Source organism: Dipodomys merriami, unplaced genomic scaffold (assembly GCF_024711535.1).
Source record: "Dipodomys merriami isolate MVZ:Mamm:240054 unplaced genomic scaffold, mDipMer1.0.p SCAF_60, whole genome shotgun sequence".
NCBI classification, from domain to species: Eukaryota; Metazoa; Chordata; class Mammalia; order Rodentia; family Heteromyidae; genus Dipodomys; species Dipodomys merriami.
In genome coordinates, this window is record NW_027206180.1 from 3,201,280 (window position 1) to 3,224,542 (window position 23,263).

Sequence of the window (23,263 nt, forward strand, 5' to 3'; positions counted from 1 at the left end):
GCTCTCTGACATGGGAGAAGCAGGCCTAGGCCTTGTAGGTTGTAGGTGTGGGTACATACATAGGGATGGAGAAACACAGGACTGGTGGAAGATGAGTGTGTTGGGTCAGTACCATGAAGCCTGGAGCTCATAATACCACAGAAGGGCAGGATGGTGGCAGGAGTAATTGCAGCAGGATAGCCCAGGGGACACATGGAAGAGCAGGGTGGAGGTGGGGAAGATTGTGAAGGGGGAAGAAACACAGGGACATCACTCATCAGTGTATGGAGAAGGGAGGGGGGAGGGGTGTCATAGTCCTGGCCATCAGGGACATCCCTCATCAGTGTACAAAGTGCAACCCAAGGTCCCACAGGACACAGACACACAGACATGTTCCACTTCCTCTATAGTTCAGTGATAATCTAAAACGGCAGAGACTGGACATAAAAATACAGATTTCTTCTAGCTACTGGTGGCTCATGCCTGTAAATCTAGCTCAGGAGGCTGTGATGTCAGGATCAGAGTTGGAAGTCAACTCAGGCAGAAAAGTGTGTGGGACTAATCTCTAATTAACCACTAACTAGTAGAGTGTCAGCCTTGAGTGAAAAACCTAAGCAAGAGCACAAAGCCCAAAATTCAACCCTAATACCAACACAAAACAAAACAACAGCTTCTCTGGAAATGATGAAGACCTGGCAATACCACACCTGCCCTCCTGCAGAACTGCAGGTCCGGTAGGGCCTGGGAGGTAAGAGCTATTTACACCACCCTACACACGCCCCCCCCCACCCCCCATCATTCCCAGACGGCCTCTGCTTGATCTCTGCAGACCTGTGCCTTGCCAGTGACACAGCCTGACAGTAACACACGGTCAAATCCACTGCTGACCCCTGACCCAGAGCTCCCCGGGTTGCACTTCTGCACACAGATCTATTCCTTGGATCCCAGAGCAGCTTAGGCATCGTCACTGCTGTATAAGCAGAACGTCAGTATCGGATTTAGTGTTTCATCGATGAACAAAAGGAGTCATGAATGGCTTATCACATCCTCAAAGGGAGACTTACAGAACTCCTCTGAATGTCCTGTGCAGGCTTAGCATATGTCTCAGACAGATCGCCGTTCAGAATGACTTCAGCGAGCGAGTTCACCAGCGGGGCATGGTGTATAATGAGGAAGACCTGGGGACAAAGGAGAGAGGGGCCCGTGTATTCCAGACTGCAATCTCCCCATGCCTTCCCACGCTGATCAGAAACACCCAGGCTGGGTTACAGGGGACCAGAGGACAGGTCATGACTGGGAGAAATGAGCTCTCCTCCAGACTCCTGCCTATGTGGCTGGCTGATTATCTGAGGAAGGAAGTGTATTCGAGCCAGACTGTCCCTTCTGGCTGGGGTAAGCCAACTCTGGTCAGAGTGGAGAAATGTGGGAAAGAAACGGCCAAAGCAGCACACCACTTTCTTTCCATCAAACTCAATTATGGTTAAGACCGGAAGGTTTTGTCCCAATGCTTCCACTATACAGAAAGGCACTAGAGAGAGATCCTGTCTGTCACTGAAACTGTCCAGTCCCTGCCTCCAGTCCCTGCCTCACACTGGGATTTCATGGCAGTGTTGCAGGTGTGGGAACTGAAGAAGAAAAGCCAGAGTAGCCGGAGGCCCACACGGATGTACCAGGCTCTGGGCTGTCCATGGGCCCGCTCCCCACTCTGTTGCCAAGGCTCAGAGGAGGGGTGTTAGGAATCAGGGGACTCCAGACTTCCCTGCAGAGCTGGCCGCTTCACACCAGCTCCCTTGACTTAAAATATAACAATAGATGGGCATAGCACATGTTGTGTCTACCCGCTCTGTAGACAGTATACTCAGGGTTTGGGCCTTAAGTGTGCAGAGAGCAGGGTAGGGGTTGGGCACTAATGAGGCACTGGGGCTTTGTGGAGGGGACTGTCCTACTATGCATCGCAGGACACTCAGCAGCACCCCTGACCACTCCCCATGGGAGGCCAAGAGCACCCCCTCCCTCAGGACAACTAAGATTATCTTCAGACCTTGACCAGTGCCTCTGGGGGGCAGAGAACACTAGGACAGTAGTCTCTGGGGGCAGAGAAGATACTAAAAACCTGAGCTTGGAAAGAAGAAAGCTGGTTTAATGCTTTAGCTTTTAAAAAAAAACAAACAAACAAAAACTCTTTTATTAAAAAGTATGTTGCAGGGCTGGGAAGGTGGCTCAGTGGTACAGTGCTTGACTTGCATGCATGAGGCCCTGGGTTCGATTCCTCAGCACCACATAAGCAGATAAAAGCTGGAAGTGGCACTGTGGCTCAAGTGGTAGAGTGCTAGCCTTGAGCTGAAGAGCTAAGGGACAGCAGAGTTCAGGCCCCATGACCGACAAAAAAAAAAAAAAGTATGTTGTATATAAAGTATGTCATATATTATATATATTACGCATGGTATTTTATATATAATAAAGGCTGTCTCTGGGGTTTGGGATTGCATGCCCACGGGAGCCCTTCCCTTGGGTCCTATTGCTAGTGTTGGGATAAGAGGAATATATCCAAATAAATAAGCAAATGTAAATCAGGTAGAATAAACAAAAAAAGGGGGCAGTTTTTGAAACAGCCAGAGGCCCTCACTAGCAGACTGTCTATCTGTATGTCTGTCTTATCAATCACCTGTCTGTGTATGCAAATAGTGAGTGTGATCCAGAGCACTAACTCCCCTCCAGAGCTGGGCAGACACACTCAAACATTAGCACAATCATGATGGTTCTTCTCACTTCCACTGTGGCCAAATTACTGCCACACTTACACTTCACATTCTATGATTGCCCTTGGTGCGAGGGTGCCCTGCGATCCTTTGTTGGGTGCATGAGCACTCAGTGCACACCCACCAAGGCCCTCTCGGACAGAGGCCAGCACCTCCTGCCTGTGGTCACAGGCAGCCCAGTTCTCAGCCTTGTGACAGGGACAGAGGAGGGAGCTGCCCCTGTCCACTGCTGATGGAGGTGTGGCCATGCCAGACTGAAGAGCAGAGCTGGCTGTCCATGCCACACTGTCACTGTTTGGTTTCGGGAGACAGCATCACCTGGCATGCTAAATTAATGTCACGGTTGTGAATTTCATGGGGTTTGCCAGCTGTGCTTGTAAACTGATTAGTGGGGATACCGGTGCACGTGTGTGGAAGACATGGATTGAAACCTGACTAGTATTTTCCCACCCTTAGTTGACAGGATAAGCCAGGTGAGAGGGAAGGGAAGAGCTCAAGACTTTGGCATCTTTACAAGAGACCTTCACATAGAATCTACACTTGAGAACTGAGAAATTAGGCTATCTGCATGACACTGACGGAAGTAAGGAGGTGCCGGTATTACTGCTCCATAGCTAAGAGGACACGCACATGCTCCCAGCAAAGGAACGAGGGGCTAGCGGTCATCCTCCTGAAGAGATCCCGCCCATGCGTGCAATGCAGTGGGAGAGGTCTCCAGGATGTTTTCTACTGGACTGCTGTGGCTGAACGGCCTGCTCATGTCCTGTCAGACTCCCAGAATCTCCAATGGGAGATGCAAAAATGGCTGCCAGGAGAGGCTGGAGCTGAGCTGAGCTCTGGCCCTCAGGACATTCAGAGAGTGGGCACTGGGCAGAGCTCTGGGCAAATAGCTTCCAGAGCTGGTCAGGCCACATCCGGATCCCAATCGGCCCAGTGGCTGGGGGAGGTGGGGCCTGAGGCTCTCTTCTCAGGCCAGTGGGATGCAGCCTCCCTCCAAACAGAAAAGGACAGGGGGTCCAGCTGGAGGGCCGGACTCTCATCCAAGCTAATCAATACTGAAGCCACCACAGAAGTGAAATGGAGCTCTTAGCTGAACGTTGGACTACTTGACAGTCTAATGAGACGGACGTTTTGACTACTTGACAGTCTAATGAGACGGCCCGCAAGGCTGGACTGCTAGTAATAAAAATGTTTTTAAAGTTATGTAACGAGGTCTCCATGGAGTTTTTCCCTTCTTGTACATAGTACATCATTGCCAGAAAGGAGCAGAGTTGTTTAAGGAGGGCTGGAGGCACAAATCCGGGAGTGGACCCAGCTAGGCAACACCTTGCAGAAGGTAATCTGGAAATGAACCACAACCAAACCCTTTCAGAGCAACTCCATTTCTTAAACCAAGATTGTTGTGTGGTACACCATGGCCCAGCCCTTTGGGGCTCATTTCAAAATACAATGAATAAAAGCCAGGAGGCCTCCACTTCCGGGTGTGCAGGGCAAGCCTTGGCTGCTTTGAGACTCTCAGCCGCCGTTAAAATCAACTAGCCAAGGGCCAGATTTATTTCTCATTTCTCTGAATTTCCATCCCGTCAGGAGGAAGGGACACCCGCCTCTATGGCTAGAAAACAGAACGCTCCCTTCTTCTGACGATTTTAAGATGGAAGACACAGAGACCCTGCAAAACCTGTACACTCACACACCCTCAAATGGGTTTAGGGTGCTGGCGAGGGAGCAAACGTACCTGTGACAGAAGATAGAGGGACACCGGCAGGCTGATTTTGGGGCGTTCTCCTCCCTGCCAAAGAGAGGTCCAGGTTACAAAGGGAGCACAAGCTACTGGTAGGGACAAAGCTACTGGTAGGGACAAGAGGCGCTCTGGATTTCCCCTGCCGCCACCTACTCATTCCTGCTGCTAGTCCCGACACATCCTTACCACTGGTTTCCGCTTGACAGTGACCCAAGAGGGGCTTATTCTAAGTCACCAGAAAGGCTACTGTCCCCAGTTGGGCACTGAGAGTACACAGCAGAGGTCCCCAAGACTGGAAGCAAGCTCCAAAATATAAGGAGGGAGCAGTTCAGGGCCTTTGGCTTTAAAACAGCTCCCCTCAAGCCTCAACCTGTTCCATCCACCGGTCACAATGGGGGAAGGGGGTGTGGATCTCTTGGACCCTATTTTGCAAGTGAGGAAAGAGCCTAGTAGAAGCTACTACCTTGCAGGGGAAAAGACCAGGCTTGAAATGCAGCTCCCAGGCTTCATGGGGCTGCCAGAGCTGCTCTGGAGAGCTCACTAAGCCTGTGTCTTTCTTTTGCTGTATTTACTGATCTATGGCAAGAATTCTCCGTCCCACCTCCAAATAGGAAAGGCCAGCCCTTGACGCATGTGGAAGCCCCTGCAGGTGACCCGTGGCTGTCCTGCCTCCTCCTGAGGCTTCTGCTCCGCCCCCTGGCGTGGTCAGAGGCCTCCCTCCCCAAGGGAGCACTCCACGCGGGAAGTGCTCAGGGGCCTGTGGGAGCAGGTCAAAGGGGTAGAAGACCCCCTCGACCACAGCCCCCAAGTGGGAGGAAACATGTGACCCTCCCCATGCCCACAGAGAACTGGTTAGCCAAGGCTTCCATTCCCTGAAGGCTCAGCCTCCATCCCACCTTCTCAAATCCGTCCCCTCAGGTGACTATCAGCAAGCGGGTGCACTCAGGGAGCCTGAACTCGGGGCGCCCTACTCAGGGTGGGAATCCTAGCCTTCTCCTTTATGGCTCTTTTGTGTGGAAACGAAAAGGAAGGCGAGCCTCAGGTGCAAGGAGGGCAGCGCACCTTGTCGGGGTTCTCCAGGGAGTACACGTAGAGCGGCAGGAAGAGCCGGTTGAGCAGGTGGTCGGTGAGCACGTCGTTGAGGAACTCGCAGTTGATGATCAGGATGTCGTTGAGATAGTGCAGGTGGTCCAGATGCTCAGCTACCAGATCGCTCAGTTTCCCCCGATTGCGGTGCCTGCCGTGCGAATGACCACCTCAGCCCTGGCGGCCAGGCCTGGGGGCAGGGCCTGAAGCCAGTGGCCTGAGACTTGGATGGATGCACTCTACCAGATCAGGGTCTCCTACACTAGCTCAGACAGCGAGATCCTGCTCTACTGGTACACAAAAGGAAAGTGGACAGGTCCACTGCAACCTCATGTAGGGGACTCACACTATAGATCTAGCCTCAAGTAAATGGGGGAAACAAATTAAAAAAAAAAACAAAACTAAGCTCTAGTAGTAAGCCACTGCCCAAGGGTAATCACTAGGCAACATGGCCAAGGCTCAGCTGCCAAATAAACACTAGTGGTGGAGCCGTACATCCTCACCAGTTAAAAAGCTCCAGGTGGGGCTGGGAAGGTGGCTCAGTGGTAGAGCGCTTGCCTTGCATGCATGAGGCCCTGGGTTCGATTCCTCAGCACCACATAAGCAGGGAAAAAAAGCCAGAAGTGGCGCTGTGGCTCAAGCGGTAGGGCACTAGCCTTGAGCTGAAGAGCTGAGGGACAGTGCCCAGACCCAGAGTTCAGGCCCATGACTGGACCCAAAAAAAAAAAAAAAAAAAAAGCTCCAGGTTCTAAAGAGAGACTGGAGCCTTATGCAGCAACCATGTTGTCACGTGGCCCAAATGTGGTACCCAGAGCAAGGACACAGGGCCCTCCCCCAGGCCCAGGCTGGAGGTCGCCATGTCCTTGCCATTACCAACAAGCCTTGCACCAGTGTGTGACCAATCTCACTCCAAGCAGCGGGGGACACACTCGGTCACCCTCAGTGGTAGGAGCGGGGTCACAAAGAGCCAGGTCAGCCTAGACACTGTGCATTGACATCATTGTTGCTATTCAAGCCAGAGGCAGGCACTTCAGAAGACAAGGAAATAAAAGGAAAAAGAAGAAAAAGGCACCTGCTGCCTCGCCTACCAGCTCCCACAAGAGCACTTGAGGATTTCGGCTCATGCAGGCCGCGGTCACCCCTTCCTCTCCCATCAGTCAGTCTGGTATGCCGTGCTGCTGTCTGTCTAGCCACAGCAGAGCACGGTGCAAGGCCCGAGTGAAGGAGCAGCCCTGAGACACTCAGAATTCATGTGTAACGCTCACACCCGCCTCAGAATTCACGTGCAGAGCTCACACACACCCCTAAAGAACGCACTGGGGAACTCTGGCTTTAGAAGTCTAGTTAATGCAGCTCACTTAAAAAAAAAAAAAAGTCAAAATAACATGTACACAGGCGTCAAAGCCGAGTCCTATTGGTCATTTCCACAGCCCACCCCGCCCACACTGCCGGAAGACCCGTCCCCCCAGCTCAGGTAAGGACCACTGCCATCACCCTGTGCCCGGGCCTGTTCATGTGCACACAGGCTCTCGTTTCCCCAAATGCGCTCTCCTTTCCTGAGTGCTCTAGCGAACATTCCAGCTGGCTCACCTCCTCCCTGCTCCAACCCCAGCCCTGGGCAAAGCTCTCATTCAGGGTCCTAGGGCCACTTCTCCCCTGAGGCAGACTTCGCCTTATCTGGCAACGTCTCCTTTTTTTTTGGCCTTCGTGCTGTGCCACCCGAGGAAGGTGCCACAGGTGTGTAGAGAGCAGAGGCAGGGACGCTGGGGAGGTCCTCCAGGCACAGGAGGGCGGTGGATGAAGGATCTAGTGCAAAGGCCAACAGCACCCAAGATCAAGAAATCCCGCTGCAGGACGCGTCAGGCTTCCCAGATCCCACCAGGTAGAATAGTCCACCTACCCTAAAACCACCCCTGGGCCTTGCACAACACTCTTAAAGCTCTTAAGACCGTTAAACTGCCCTTTGCAGTGCTGGAATCAGCCCCCAGGCAGGGCCTCGCCTAAGCGTCACAGTCGCTCTGCCAGAGAGCTACAAGCCCAGCCCCAGAGTATATTCCCAACTGTCCAACTTCCCTCACCATGAACTCCAGAACATTCTGGCTCCTCTGGGAAACGCAGTGGCTCAGGAACAGGCTCCCATCCCCCACCCTATCCCTGTCCAGGAACCATGGATCTGCCCTGCCTCTCCTCTGCCTAGCCCGGGCACCTCACCTAAGGCAAAGCCCACCCGCCCTGGCTCTGTGCCTGCTTCTCGCTTAGCGCTTAGCGCGGCGCACCCGAGGCGCACCCAGGTCTCAGCTCTTCCTTCCATGTCCTCCCTGAATGCTGCAACACCGCCGATGGATACTCTGTGCATCCATCCTCGTCTCTGAGTGGCTGCCTGGCAACCCATCTACAGCTCGTGGAGGAAAGCCTTCTACCACTGTCAGCCCTGCGCAGGGCCCTTGCCTCCACGGCCAGGAAAGTGCTCTTCTCCCCTCTGCCTCCCTCCGTGGACCCCACGCTCTCCCCTGGCCTCCCAGCAGGGCCACTTACTCCTCATCGGTCTGCACACAGTTGTCAAGTTCGATCACGTGGCTCCCGATGAACCAGACCAGGTTGGAGAAGTAAGGAACGGCAGTTTTATCTCTGATGTAATGCAGCATGGCCTGGTTATCCACTGGGAACAGTCACAGAAAGAAAATGAGGAGGGGAAAAAAATGTCAGTTTAGTTATTTACTAAAAATAACATGGGGGAAATTGAAAAAAAGAAACCAAAAAAAAAAAAAAAAGAACCACAATGAAAAAGCCCTCTGCTACAATCTGAAATTGTCTGTCTTTCCTGGAAACCCTTGAAAATGTTTATCTTATTCATAAAACTAGAATCATCGAGGCAGCTCTTATGCTATTCTTCAAATGAAGAAAATAAATGCGTGGGCTAAACATGGTTCGTGTGCTGGAGGTGGCGGCGCCTGTCATGCAAGTTGTCTGGAGTAAGGGTGAGCGAACAAAGCGGAAACCCGCGGTTAATAACTTACATGACACTGGGTAAGGACGGGAGTCGTCATTGGAGGAAAGGCAAAAAACAGACAACAGTTAACAGGGTTAGGAACTGGGAAGGTGAGACGGCCGCCCAGAGGGACAGACAGCCAGGGCAGGAGGCATCTAAACCAAAAGAGACAGGTTAGAAAAGAGCAAGAGAAAACAGAGGGAGGCAGAGGGCAGAGGGCAGTGAACCAACCATGCTGGGACCAGAGCCACAAACTCAAGAGGCCAGCCAGGTTGGCTGGTGGCCCAGTGAGTGAAGCCTTGCGCCCTGGGTATAAACAGGGAGTGGGGGCCCCCGACCCTAGGAGGGGCATCTGCCTCACAGCACCAGCTGACCCCTGCTGCCCTACCCACTGCATGCCGATGGCTGAAAGCGGTTTCAAGCCAAAATCCAGACCGTCATTTGACATCTCCCAACTTTTATTATTACTGCTAAAAGTAAACAGTTTATGTGAAAGTGAAAGGAAAGCCGAGAACGGAAAGGAGAGACTACATTTGGAGAAGCCTAAAGAGGAATCCTGGCATCTCCCAAGTTTTAAACGTTAGCCATTCTTTTTCTTTTTCTTTTTTCCCCCAAACCATCCAAACCAATTAAAATGGGTCTGAGGGCTGGATTCAGTTTGCCACCCCTGGAAGAGCTTAACTGGAGGAGCTAGCCTCCCTTCCCCCAGTGGGGATCAACTCCATAAGCGAGATTCTGACTCATCCCAGAGACAATGGGGACCCAGCTCCACCCTGGCGAGGGCAAGGAAAAGGGCTTGGTGGGCCAGTTCCAGTCTCAGAAGCCTCAGGGCCCAGGAGCCTGGGAGGGCTTTCTGCTGCAGGCAATGTCTAGGGCCCTAATGTCTCCAAAGGAGGAATTTGTCAGTGCAGGCCCTCACAGCTGGTCAGGAAATGCAATACTGCCCCCTGCTGGTCAAAGCATAAAATACCTTTATCACAGACTTTCCAATCTACCACTTAAAAGACAACTCTGCTTCATCTAGCTTTAATACGGCCACTCCCAATCCCATGCGCCCCTCAGGACATTTGATTTCTGAGTAGTCGCATGGAGCAAGACCACAGCATGCAGGGAAGGGGGGGAGGGGCAGGCTCCAGGAGACAGCAGCAGCTGCCTGGCTGGTGGCTGCAGGGATTTAGGGAGGCATGCAGCCATGGCTTAGGCACAGGAGCTCCCTGGTCACTGGCAGAGAACTGTACGCATGCACGAACGCATGCACGTGCACACACACACACAGGCCACGGGAGTGAGGACTTGCAACCAATCAGAAAGCAGCCAGGCAGGAAGCTTACCTTTATAGACATTCAAAGTTATGGTTCTTACAGCAATTCGAACCATGCTTTCTGGGTGATTGAAAAATTTGATGGCCTCTGTGTACAGGGCGAAGTCATTGGTGTGCTAAAACGAGAGAAGCAGCAGAAAGTTAACACAGCCATGCCAGCCAGCCCCACCCCGGCGGGCTGAGACCTGTTAGAGACCACAATGAAAGGGAAGAAGGGGCCTCAGTGAGCTTCCCAGGGCCCCACGTGCACGGTGTCCCTAAGCCTGCCTCCTCCTCTGTGAAACAGGTGCTGGTATTAAAGGAGCCCAGTCCAGAGCCACCTCTGAAAACACACAGCGTTACTCCCAAGTCCACTATTTACTGTACTGGGGTCTACGGGAAATACAAAAAGTGCAAACACTGTGCAGCATCTCAATCAGTGAGGGGGGAACCCATCTCAGGCACAGAACACAGCCTGCCTAAGGAAAATGTCTCATGTGGGACCAGCATCCTCTTAGTGCAAGCTCTGCTGCCCTCTAGTGGCCAGGGCTCCACATGGCTCCAAGCTCCAGGCTCCATGCAGAGCAGGAGCATCAGGGTCCTCCAAGGACTTCCAGCCAGCGGGGTGAGGTAGGAACTAAGCAGGACAAGGCCACTTTGAGAACTAGATGTCAGGTGTGCTCCCACCAAGTGTCAACCGCTATCCTGGCTCCTGTTAAAGAGGAAAGGAAGCCCAGCTCAAACACCAAGGCTCCCAGGAGCCCTCCCCCCGCCCCCCAACCTCAGAAGTAGGTTGTTCTCACCAGGACAGCCTCTGAGCAAAGACTCACATCGGCTTCCTGGGCTCTGGGCATGCTTACTGAACACATACTATGTGCTAGCTACTGGGCCCACGATGTTAGTTTTCAAATCGCTGGTGAGAGCTGATAAAGACCCGCATGGACACCAGCTCTTCCCTGCCAGCGAACACAATGGAGGCTCCAGTGCTGGGGACAGCTGGGGACAGCTGGCTGGATTTTACCCCAGCTCAGAAGGTACACTTGAGACGACAGACTGACTTCAAGTGTAGGCCAGATCACCATGGGAAGACATCTGCCACACAAAGCCCTGGGCACTGTGCGGCGGCCTCCAGAGGGCCCAGAGGCTCACCCGAGCCCACAAGGCCATGCTGTCCCTCCCGCACTGAGTCAGGGCTGGAGACACTGGTGAAAGTGACTGTGGGTGACTTAGGAGGCTGGATCCCAGGGGACACTTGGATTTGTCCCTTGGATCACTTATCTGCTGGTGGGGAGGGGGGAGGGGAGAAACAGAGCACTTTAACATCCTGGGAGACTGAGTCGCAACAGCCTGCCAAACCAACCCAAAATTCCAGACCCACTGAGAACAATTCTGACCGGTAGGAGGGGAAATCTGGCAAGAGACTTCTGAGGAAGTTTTTCCAAGTTAAAAACAGACACAAGAAGAAAATGATCTCATCAGAAATTCCAGCAACTGCCTGTGAATGTGTGATGTCTGGTGCTGCCACAGCCATGCTGTGACCATGTGGGCTGAAGACATGAGGTCAGATGCAACTGCACAGTTACACAGCAGGACAGAAAACCTAGCTCCTTGATGATATGACTGAGCCCCAGGATGACCTAGCCTCGGCCAGCTAGTACTTTTTAGTATATAAAATAAATCGGTCTACTGGACAACAACAGTCCTTGAGGACTAACAGGCATATTAGCTTACAGAAAATAGCAAGCCTGGGCTGGAGGTATGGCTCAAGTGGCTCTGAGTTCAAGGTCCAGTACTGCTGGAAAAGGACAAACAGGAAGGAGGGAGGGAGGGAGGGAGGGAGGAAGAGGGAAGTTGCGGGGAGGGGCACACAGCACAGCTGGTCTGCAATTTAGGCTGGGGTAGGGTCCCTGCTCTCCCATGGCACATGGCTCCCCCAACTCACCTGGGGACTTCTCCCTTTAAAGTACCAAGCGCCGGCACAGACTGAAGCTTACATGGCCGTGGAATGAGGATTTAGTGAATGCAAACATTTTAAGCACTCAAAGTGAAACAGTACGCACATTTTTTGTGAACAGATGCAGGACAGAATCCGACAGACAGGGGGCGCTGTTGTGCAGGGCTTAGCATTACCCCACTGGGCCCCGCTGGTACCCCCTTACCTCATTGTAAAAGAAGTGGACAGTGTGGTTGTTGAGCTTCAGTGACAGTGTTTTCAGGAACGATATATAATATGCCATAATCTCCTCGTCGGAAAAGTCAAATTTATGGACAATTATTGAATTTACATAGTTATTAGACAGCAAATAATCTAGGAAAGAAGAGCAAAACCGACAGGTCAATTCACGCTGCAGGAGAGGGGCAAAGGGGGCCAGTAACAAGCAAGGGGCCGGGGGAGCGCACTAAACCTGCTAACCGAGCCAGCTCAGAAATCACCGGCTGCGCATGCGCGCACGGCACTACACCGCTCAAAGGCAAGTGTCGTGAATGTCTTTCCACTGTTGGCAAAGTTTAACAAGGTGGGGGGGGGGGGGCGCGGGCTGGGCAGGACAGAGGCTTTCTCACAAACCACTCTATAAAAAAGCTGTCCCATTTGGCACATCCGAGCGGGTGCTAGCTGTCCTTCATCGGCCGCCTGGCTACCTGACTTCCATTCTTCGAGTGGTCAGTGCACACTTCACTTCTCCTGGAGTCGAGTGTGGCACGTGCCATCAGGTGAGTCCGATGGCTAGAGCGCTTCTTTCCTCATGCCATCGTGCCGGTGGGGGCACAGGAGACAGGAGGAGGGAGTGCTGGGATGCCTTGTGGAGCCCTGGGGTGAACTGTGGTGGCTTCCGGGCGGCCGGTGGCACAGGCGTCATGCCGGTACTTCCGGTGCAGTCCTGAGTGTCTCAGGCACTGGGGACAGGGAACGGCCACGAGCTTCACCTGCTGCCCACGAGGACTCTTCCAGAGCCTCCAAGCGATGGCCCTGGGGGTGACGGGTGACCACCGTGGCAGGGGAGGGGCCTCTGTGGGTCAGCTGGGGTCTTTCCACTGCCCCTCACCATGTGGGTCCATTGGCAGTGCAATCTCAGTCTCTTAGGCCTCTGGCATTTAGGGCACCCAGCCAGCATCTGTGTGATGGGTGCTTGCCATTGTGAGAACCTGGAAAGTCCCTACATGGCCACCGTTGGGTAGATGAGCTAGCACAGCAAGACGCCGTCAGCAAACCACATCTGGAGGCTCCATGGAGGACGGCGAGATCTGAGAGGACTGGAAGCGAGGCAAATGGCAACACGGCACCCGGGAATGCTGTCCAAGCAGAATGCTACAGGACCCTGACTTTCTGTACTTTATTGTTTTAAAATAAAAGCAGTTTTCTTCTATGATCAGAAAGTAAATATGCAAACAAGCCAGATGCCAAAGGCTTGTGCCTGTAATCCTAGCTACATGGAGAGCTGTGGTCGGGAGGACTGTGGTTTGAAGCCAGCCTGGGAATACAGCAAGGCAGACCCTTCTCAACCTATTGCTTGTTGTTGTTGTTGTTGTTGTATCTTTATTTGGTTTTGAGATAAGTAACTAAATGTTGTCAGAAGGACAAAGAAAGTCATTTCCTATTAATAAAAGGAAACTCCACGGAGTAGAAATATCAGCCCTTCACATACACACACACACCAAATGCTGGCCAACTTAAGTTCACTTAAACAAATACTTCTGGACTTACAAGCACTCAAAGACCCCAGGATGATAACAGTGGGAGATGTTAGTACCCCACTCTGACCAACAGAAAATTCAAGAATTAAATGACACCATAGAGCAAACGGACTTAGTAGACACCCACAGAGTATTATTTAATCCAGCAGCTGCAAAGCACACATGGAATCTTCTCCAAAATAGAACCTATTTTAGGACTCAAAGCAAATCTTAGCTAAAATAAGAAAATTGGGCCAGGCATAGGTGGCTTGTGCCAGTAATCCTAGCTACTCAAGGAGGTTGAGATCTGAGGATCAAGGCTCAAAGCCAGCCCAGGCAGCAAAGTCTGTGAGACTCTTATCTCCAAATATACACCAAAAAGCTACAATTGCTGCTGTACTCAAAGTAGCAGAACATTAGCCTTGAACACAAAGCTCAGGGACAGCACCCAGGACCTGAGTTCAAGTACCAAGACTAGCATTTTTTTAAAAAATTGAAAAAACTCCCTATATTCTATCAGACCATAGGGAGAAACATTGTAAAGTATCCATTTACATATTGTAAAGTACCAAGCCATTAAAGAAATAAAGGGGGAAATTAAAATGTTCCTAGAAGCTAAAAAAAAAAAAATGAAAGTACAACCTGGCAAGGTGGAGGCCTTGAGTTCTAATTCCAGCACTAGGAAAGAAGGAAGGAAGGAAGGAAGGAAGGAAGGAAGGAAGGAAGGAAGGAAGGAAGGAAGGAAGGAAGGAAGGAAGGAAGGAAAGGAGGGAGGGAGGGAGGGAGGGAGGGAGGGAGGGAGGGAGGGAGGGAGGGAGGAAGGGAGGGAGGGAGGAAGGGAGGGAGGGAGGGAGGGAGGAAGGGTAGGCTACCAGACATAAGACTTGAGTCTCCAGGCTATGGCTCTCTCCCGCAGCCCGTCTGCCCTAGCTGCTCCTCTGTCAGCTGTCTGAGTCAGCACTGCCCTGGTCTGAGTCCTGGGCCCGTGCCACAAGCTGGATCTTCCCCTCTCAAGTCAGAAACCGCACTAGTTTCATATCCAGTGAAACTGAAGCTGGTAACAAGGAAACCACGTCGGGAACCATGAATCAGCGCACATTTGTCAACCCGCGGTTATGGTTATGGGAAGCATGAGGAAATCTGCAGGATAGCAGCACCACCTAGTGGCCACTGCTGTGAGCCACAGGCCGTGGCTCTCCTGCAAGAGAAGGGCCAGGGTTTATCTTCCACCCACCAGGCACTTTCTTCCACCCTGTCCCCAGGACAGGGCCTGCCTCTGACAGGGACACTCATCCTCTTCCTAGAAGGCTGCACCTGGGCTTGGTGTGGCCATCTCAGGCCATTTGGGGAACACCAGGAGCTAAGCCAGGATGCTCGCCCTCAGCACTGATGGGGCTGGTGAGCACTGTCCTGGGCAGACGACATGGGCACTGTAGGAGGCTGAGCAGCACCCCCTCACCCCAGTGGACCACTGAGCTGCTCTCCTGGGCTGACACCCTCACATGCTCTGGCCTCATTCGAGCTCACAACACAAACTCTTCCTGGCTCTAGGCGCTCTCACAACCAGCTGGGCTTAGAGAGGGCAGGTAAGGTACTGGCCTCAGAGACTCACACTCCTTTGGCTGGGCGGCAGAACTAAAGCTAGAGGCTGGGGGAAAGCTTTAGCTCTAAAAACCCCTCTGCTACCTGTGCCCTGGGTAGATTCATCAGAGGCTGACTTTTTCTTTCTGTGGCAACACTGGGATTTGAACTCAGGTCCTAGGTGCTGTCCCTTAGCATTTTCTGTTCAAGGCTGGTGCTGTACATTTGAGCCATAGCTCCATAGCTCCCATTCATGACATATGGGTCTCAGGGACTTTCCTACCCAGGCTGGCTTCAAAGAGCAATCCTCAGATCTCAGCCTCTTGAGTAGATAGGTTGCAAGAGTGAGCCACTAGTGCCTGGCTGTTTCTTTCATATGCACCCTGAAGAAGGAAGGTAGACACTCGAAAATCACTCAACAGAGGGGACACTGCCAGCTTCTCGGTGTCCCAACACACAGAGATCAAAGTTACAGTTACAGTCTGAACTATGTCTCCAACAAACATGTATGCCCAGTGCTCACCCCCAGGGGGGCTGCATTTGGAGATGGGGGTTTGGGGTGGTAACTAAGGCCCAATGGGGTTGTAAAGGCAGGTGCTAATCTGATGAAAGTGATGTCCCCACAAGAGGAAGAAAAGCGGCAGATTGGACTGACTGCTGCCATCACTCACAGAGGAAGGAAGGGCGGCAGGTGGGAAGGTGGCTGCTGTGGTCCCAGTGGCCCCAGCAATCACGGGCTAGCACTGTAATCCCCCGTATGTGGCAGCACTGGGAGGTGGGCCCAGGGGCGGTGTCTGGTGATGCGTGCAGCTGCATAAGGGGATGATCCAGTGTTCTCTCTTTCCATGAGCCTCTGGCCCTGGAGTTGAAGTAATGCAAGGCCTCTCCAAATGTGCCTCCCCAACCTTGAACTTTTCAGACTTCAACAACATGAGCCAACATAAACCTCTTTCCTTTAAAAATTATCCAGCCTTGGGTACTTTGTTATAGCGACTGAAAACAGACCAGAGTAGTAGCTGTCTACAAGCCAGTTAAGAGTTCTCACCAGAGCCGGGCGCTGGTGGCTCACGCCTGTAATCCAAGCTACTCAGGACACTTAGATCTGAGGATCTCGGTTCAAAGCCAGCCCAGGCAGGAGAGACCGTGAGACTCCTATCTCCAATAAACCACCAGAAAACCGGAAGTGGCGCTGTAGCTCAAGTGGTAGAGAGCTCGCCTTGAACTGAAGAGCTGAGAGGCAGCACCCAGACCCAGAGTTCAAGCCCCATGACCGACCAAAAAAAAAAGAGTTCTCCCCAGAAACCAGCTGTGAAATGGAAAACAAACTGCTCTTGTTCAGCCATTCTGCTATCTCATTAGGGCAGCCAAACCAAGCCCCGTGAGCAGTAAACACAGCACAAGGCTGCACCATACTATGCCCTGCTGACACCCCAGACAGCGGAGGCCAACATGGCCAATGTCAAACATCATGCTTACACAGTGAGGTCTCGTGACTGATGTTCTCGAACAGGATGTTCAAGGTCTGCAGCAGCTGCACACACACATAGCGGCCTGACTTCTGCCTCAGGATGTTGAGGAAGAAAACGAACATGTTCTTCTCCAGGAAGAAGCTGGGGAGAGAGCAGGAAAGGGTCCGTGGGTGGCTGACCCAGGAGCACGGGCGGACATGTCACACGGTGTACTTGCATGCCCGGCAGCCAACACCCAGTTCCCACGATGCCATCCTCTAGGAGGCCACTAGGCAGCTGAGCACTCTTCCCACCAGGGGACACTTCTTCCTGGTGCCCAGCCAGCAGGCGGTGAGCGGGCTCTTCCCATCTTTAGGACTGAGGGGCCACACAGTGGGCAGCCCATGTTCACACACTGCCATCAGACAGGTTCCCGCCACCCCCTCACTGAGCTCTAGTCGCCCTGTGGGAGGCTGGTTGCGGTGTCTGGCCTTTGCGTCCCCCAGGCAGGTGGCACGCTGTCCTCGTTTGCTATCATCCCTGAATGGCCTGCTCTGGGTCAGGCACTACACAGAGGACTTTTGCTCTGTCCTTTAAAGAGGTGGAGACCGAGGCTCAGGCAGACAAAGAGCCTCCGGGTTTGGACACTGGTGAAGCTGCTCCTTCATCACTTACCAGTCAGATGACCTTGAGCAAACCTGGGGGGCCTCCACCTGAGGCAAAGCATAGACAATTCTCTCGAAGCTCAGCATGGAGCCAGGCCCTCAGTAAGCATGCTTGTGTGTGTGTGAGAACTGTTGGCTCTGTGGGTGGTCTCGGCCAGGGGCAGGGCCTTCCTGTCCATCTACAAGCTCACCACACAGGGTGCTTCTTCTGCCTTTGGGAGATCCTTGGACACTACCTGGAAAATTACCTGACACTCCTTCCTTCCCATCACTCCTCACTGTTGGCTGGCCTCTACAGAGGTTCAAGGACGGCCATGGAGCAAGATACTCAGGCAGGACCAAATGAGAGTCAAGTCCGCATGGTGAGGGGTGACTCACGGTGCGCACTTGGCAAAGCACTGAAAGGAAGAAGTGGGACCGGAGAGCCACAGCACCAAAGCTCTTACTCGAATACTGAGCTGTCATTCTGGTCTCCCCAGATCAGGATCTCGGTGATGGATCGGATGGTCTCCACCAGCAGGTTCCGGTTCTGCTCTGTGACGGTGGTGTTTTTGGTCAACACGTGGTACAGGTACCTGGGAGTGAGGGAAGGAGCGAGGTTAGGCTGGTGAGAAAGGGGGCCCACGGCGAGCAGCCGCACTTGGGAGACAGCACGTTTCAGACACATCTCACCACTCAATGAAAATAATGGCTGACTCCAAAGGGGACAGGAACTTCACCACAGCTTTGACAACAGCTCCCCAGCCACCTTCCTCACAGGAGCCCAGTGGGAGATCACTCTCACACGCACGCACACACCCCTCGTGATCTGATGCCGACAGACACGCGTGGCTCAGCGCTTAGTGCCTGACCCAGGACCTGCAGCCAGGTTGATGTGGCGATCCACACACCGGGTCACAGCTTAGGGAGGGTGTGTCCCAAAGCCAGTGGTTAGGGATCCTGTGTGACAAAATTGCCCTTGGAATGCCCATTAACCCCCTGCAGGGCAGTGTGCCACTGGAACTAGGGCTCAACTGAAGCTGCTGGTCCACAGGCCAGGGGCAGAGATCTTATGTGTTGAGCACAGACTATTAAGTTCACAAAGTCAAAGACCACATACTAGGTCCTCTGTCCACACCAGAAGCCAGCTGAGGAGGCAGACAGACATGTGAAGTCCAGATTTCTAGCCTCTCTGCTGGCAGCAGGGAGGCCAGAAGAACCAGAACCACTACAGCTAGGCCTGGGCAATGTGGAGCCCAGGGACTGCCACCTGCATGGGTTTTAGGATAGTTCAGGGGCGGGGGAGGAAGGCAGGGGGGCAGATCCAGGCCATGTCATCTGCCAAACGGCCTCAGACTGGAGAAAGAAAAGCAGACTCAAAGGGAAGTAACTGGGTTAGTCACCTGGCCTCCTCCAGTTGTGGGAGGGGCAGACGAGAGGAGGGAAGGAAAGATTAGTTAGGACTAGTCCATCTAGAGTCTTCCAAGAACAGCAGGATCTAAGAGGTGGGATCTTGCGAATGGAGCAATAAGGAACAAGGACAAGGCTGCTTGTGGGGAGCCTGGGATTTGTGGATCATTAAAGTGCTGCTATCTGTTACATCTTAAAGATTCAGTATAATCAAGCACTGAATTAATTTTCTTAGAAATGACATGCACTTTTTAATACCCAGTAAGAAGTACTGCCCTCCAAAAGCAGTAATTCTCTCCACTGTTGGGAAGAGGAAGACATCCATCCATAAGCTACGGCTCACCCAGGAGGCCGCCTGGGTGCAGAACGGGGAGCTTAAGATCTTTAAGGTCTGACTTCCATTGCCTGGGCTTTCTGCCCAGTGATTTCTATCCAGAATATACTTCGTTACTTACTTATTTCTGAAGTACTGGGGTTTGAACTTAGAGCCTCACCCTTGCTAGGCAGGCACTTTTCTACATGAACCACACATACTCCCAGCCCTTTCCGGCTTTTAAAATTTCAGGTAGGGTCTCTTTTGCCCTGGATCAGCCGCACATGATCTTTCTACCTGTAGCCTCTTGCAAAGCTGGGATGATAGGACTTAAACCACCATGCCTGACTTATTGGTTGAGATGGCATCTTGCTACTTTTTTTCCCCAGGCTGGCCTCAAAAAGCAATCTCCTGATCTCTATCTCCCAGATAGCTAAGGTTATAGGCAGGAGCCGTTCACATGGCTTATATTCTTTGTGTGATATGGCCAAGCAGCAAACTCTTATTCCTATGGCAAAGCCCGCCTCAGGCTTCACCTCTTGGTGAAGCCTTCCCTGTAGAGGGCTTCCCCATCCCTGCCCTCCTTAACCCCTCACCAGCACCTCCACACTCGTGTGCCTTCACTACTGCACAGACCTCCCGGAGTCACGGAGACCTGCCTCTCTCATGAGACTCATGTCTCAAAGCAAGAATATCTTCCTGATTCTGGTGACACTAATATACTCCTCAATATCTGGGACAGAGCAGGTGCTCGGGAAATGCTGTGGGGGCAGGCACAGCTGCCTGGGACCTAAGTAGATCACAATATACAAGACTGAACACAACCGAGGTCCAGAAGCCAGACAAGGAGAGTGAGACGCTCAGCCGGGCAGTCAGCAGTCTCCACCCCTGGCTCTGCCCTTTCCTCACTGTGGCCCTGCACAGGGGCTTTACCACAGCCCCCTACAGGCAGGGGTCACCACTGGGGCCTGGTCGCCACTGAGCTGCAGCCAGCCAGTGATGAGCATAGCTGCACTGCAGGGCTGCCTGCCATTACTATTCTGCCTCACTTGCTGTAGTGACAGTCCAGGGCTCAGGGAGGCTGGTAGGGCAGTTGCAAGCTGGAGAAGGAGGCCTCACACTGTGCAGGGAGGTGCAGAGAGAGAACCTGGGCTGGGAAGTGCAAAGACTGTGGAGTGGGGGGGTTAATTACAGACTCTGGTCCAAGCGTGCCCGGCCCTGCCCATCTCTGTCACCACCTGGGCAATTCTTGAATCAACTACTTCTACCTCTATGCACCTCAGCTCTCTCGCCTAAAAATGGGGTCAGCAATAGCACAGAACTGTCATGGTGACAGGTAAAGAGCCAGATATGCAGGTAGATGCTGCTCTGTGTGACCTGGTACCACTCATGCTATGGCGATTGCTTTCATTAATAATTCTCAGAGGGAAAAGAAAACCTGGAAACTACAGAACCCTTTATAAGAAGACAAAGGGCAGAACAGCAGTCCAGCAGGAAGATTCTGGGAGCTTGCGTGAGCCTGGCACTGGATGAGGACGTCATAAAACCTTGGGCTGTGCCACTGTTACCACGATAACACCTGAGACTTAGGGATTCTGCAGCTGATTGCTGTGTGTGCCAGACGATACAGGTCACAATTTCTATTTTTCTGCTTGGAGCGCTGGCTGGCCAGCCCTGTTTACTGAGGGCCTTCATTTCTCTCATGCACTCCAGTGGCACCCTGCCGGCCATCAGGTGATGACATAAGTCCTTCTGTTGCTCTAGCTCACCGATCTGTCGGTGCCTCGTGTGAATGGCATACCAGCTGTTCACCACACTGGCTGCAGCTGCATAAGAAGTGCTGCCACTTGCCACGGGTCATGGGTGCCCCCCCATCTTCTTTCCTTCTGCCTTTTCAATATTATCTTTCCCTTTCTCCATGCTTTGCATTCCCGTGGATATACACGCTGACACTGAACTCAGGGCCTCATGCTCTTTGTTTAGCTTTGTTATTCAAGGCTGGTGCTCTACCACTTTAGCCTCCCCTCCACTTTCAGCTTTTTTGCTAGTTAACTGGAGGTAAGAGTCTCTGGGATTTGTCTACTTGGCTGGTTTGGAACCTCAATCCTCAGATCTCAGTCTCTTGAGTAGCTACGATCGTGGGCATGAGCCACTGGTACCTGGGTCTCTCTCTGATTTAAAACCACCTTGTCAGTGCCCACAGAAATACCTGTACCATTGCCTTTGACACTGGCCTTGATCTCCAATTAAATTTGAGCAGCTGCCTCCACAGTGCTGCGGCATGAAGCGTCTACAGCACCCCTGCCCCTTATGCAGCCCTAGGTAAATGGAGGCTCCTTACTGCAGATATAAATGGTATCAGCGGGCACAACCTCCCACGAGTCTGCTGCTGGAATGCAACAGCGTGCTGGATGTCAAACCTAAAGCCCTATGGTGTCATACTGTGCCTCGCTTGTCCTGGTCCCCACAATGTTCACACAGGACTTTAGGAAGAGACCCTGAACACAAGCTTGCAGGAACTGGGAAAGAGCCGATGGATTCAGATTCAATATTTTAACACTGTATCTCATTCCAGAGCTTTGAGAGATCAAGTAACTGAATCAGCTCGGAGATCTAAACAGGTTAATGACTTTCTGCATCGAAATGCACTACTCGTTTCAGGGGCAGTGAAAACTTTTGACAGCAAAGAGAGAAACGGTGGCTGCCAGCTGTGCGGCTGAGACCGTTCTTGGCTGAGGGTGCTTACACAGCTGGGCTTGTGTTCTGCTTCCCTGCAGAGAGGCTGATCTAAGCCTCCATGCCCACGTACCAACTTGGGGTCATGCTGTAGGTGCACAAGTGTCTCAAGAATCTTTCCCAGTCAAAGACGTGACAGACCCAGAGACTGTGTTCCTGGTGGGGGCTCACCCTGCCAAGAGCCAAGCTAAATGTCCTAGAATCTGGGGGTGTGAAAATGTCTGGGCAGCTAGGCTGGGAAGGCTGAAGTACCTATGTGAAGCCAGTCTGACCTCTTCCTAGAACCGGTCTACTACAGAAGATGCATAACAGTGGTATAAACAACACTTGGCTTGACTCAGTATTTACTGTAATGAGTGCTTCCGACACAAGAAAACCACACAGGCAAACAACAAGCCAAAAAGCCGGCAAAACATTCAGAGGGTCATGAGGGAAGTCTTTTCACTGGCCCGTACCCCACTGCTTTGGAAGAGCCAACAGCAGCTCTGCAGAGAGGGGGGCCCTGCTACTAGACCCTGCGCGTTCGCCAGCCTCACGGACAGGGGAGCTGTAGTTTGTCGTGCCTGGAGACCGAAAAATACAACCTTTTGCCAACATGCAACCAGCACCCTGGAGATTCATCACCAAGGACTGAGGACATAAACAGGTGCCCCCTCCCCCAACCCTGCTTCCTCCCGGGCCTCCCCACTCACAAGCTAAAGCGGGATAGTCAAAGCAGCCCGCACCCTGATGGCACCCTATGGAAATCATTTCAGAGGAGATAGTAGGTCCCCTGCCTGTCTCCAGGGGCTGGAGCATGGCTGCAGGCTTTCTAAGAGGCCTCTCAGGATGTTCCCTCTGGGGTTCATCAAACGCCTGCACGTGCTGACTGAGCCAGAAGGGAAACGACAGGAGGCTGGGGGCCTAGCATGCCACCTTCCTTCACTCATCTCCAAATAACAATGGCTTGGGCCCAGGAGAGAGGTGATTGGGCAGAGTCCCTCGAGACAGTCTCCAGGATGTCCCACTCTGAGGCCAGCCGGTGGCCAGCAGGACCAGGAAGGGCTCCCTGCAGGGAGGCTTAGATTAGGCGAAGGTGCTTCTGGTGACTCATCCTCCCTCCACATCCCCAAGATGTCAAACCGGGACTGCAAGTGGGACTGGGGTGCACATGGGGGCATAGAGAATGCTAAGCTCCTGCAGATGTGGGGACCAGCAGGAACAGTGCCAGGCTGGGCAGCCGAGTAAGCTGCATGTCTCCCTGCCCTCAGTGTACGTTCATACCTGGAAAGACTAAGATGATTTCTGATGGCTTAGGACAAGCCTGAGAACCGGGGGGCTGCCTGCAGATGGATGTCAAGATGAAGGACAGGAGGAAGCCTGAGCACCTGCAGGAGCCAGTGGCTGGTCCTGGAGAAGCGGACAGTTTACAATAATGTATCCACGGAGTGAGAAACATGGATGCGAGACTCCAGTTGACATGATTGACACCGTCGGGGTGATTTATTTTAAAGGACAGAGCCAGGTCTCTGGATGGGCAGGAAAGAAAGAGCAGAGCTCAGGTGCAGACAGCAAAAGTGCATGCAGGTGGGCAAGGGAGGCAGAGAGGACCATGAAGGTGGATCA

At 52.7% G+C, this 23,263-nt stretch overlaps 1 protein-coding gene across 6 annotated transcripts in view; it reads right to left on the reverse strand.

Moving 5' to 3' along the window:
• Clec16a (C-type lectin domain containing 16A) overlaps nt 1-23,263 on the reverse strand; it is a 144,042-nt gene that overhangs the window by 116,530 nt on the left and 4,249 nt on the right. For all 6 annotated transcript variants that reach the window (XM_070003485.1, XM_070003483.1, XM_070003484.1 and 3 more), the window contains exons 2-9: nt 17,667-17,795; nt 16,584-16,717; nt 12,014-12,162; nt 9,886-9,991; nt 8,101-8,224; nt 5,542-5,716; nt 4,474-4,527; nt 1,044-1,157 (exon numbers count right to left, since the gene is read on the reverse strand). In XM_070003485.1, the coding sequence (XP_069859586.1) occupies nt 1,044-1,157; nt 4,474-4,527; nt 5,542-5,716; nt 8,101-8,224; nt 9,886-9,991; nt 12,014-12,162; nt 16,584-16,717; nt 17,667-17,795 (985 nt within the window). The remainder of the gene's footprint in view (nt 1-1,043; nt 1,158-4,473; nt 4,528-5,541; nt 5,717-8,100; nt 8,225-9,885; nt 9,992-12,013; nt 12,163-16,583; nt 16,718-17,666; nt 17,796-23,263) is intronic.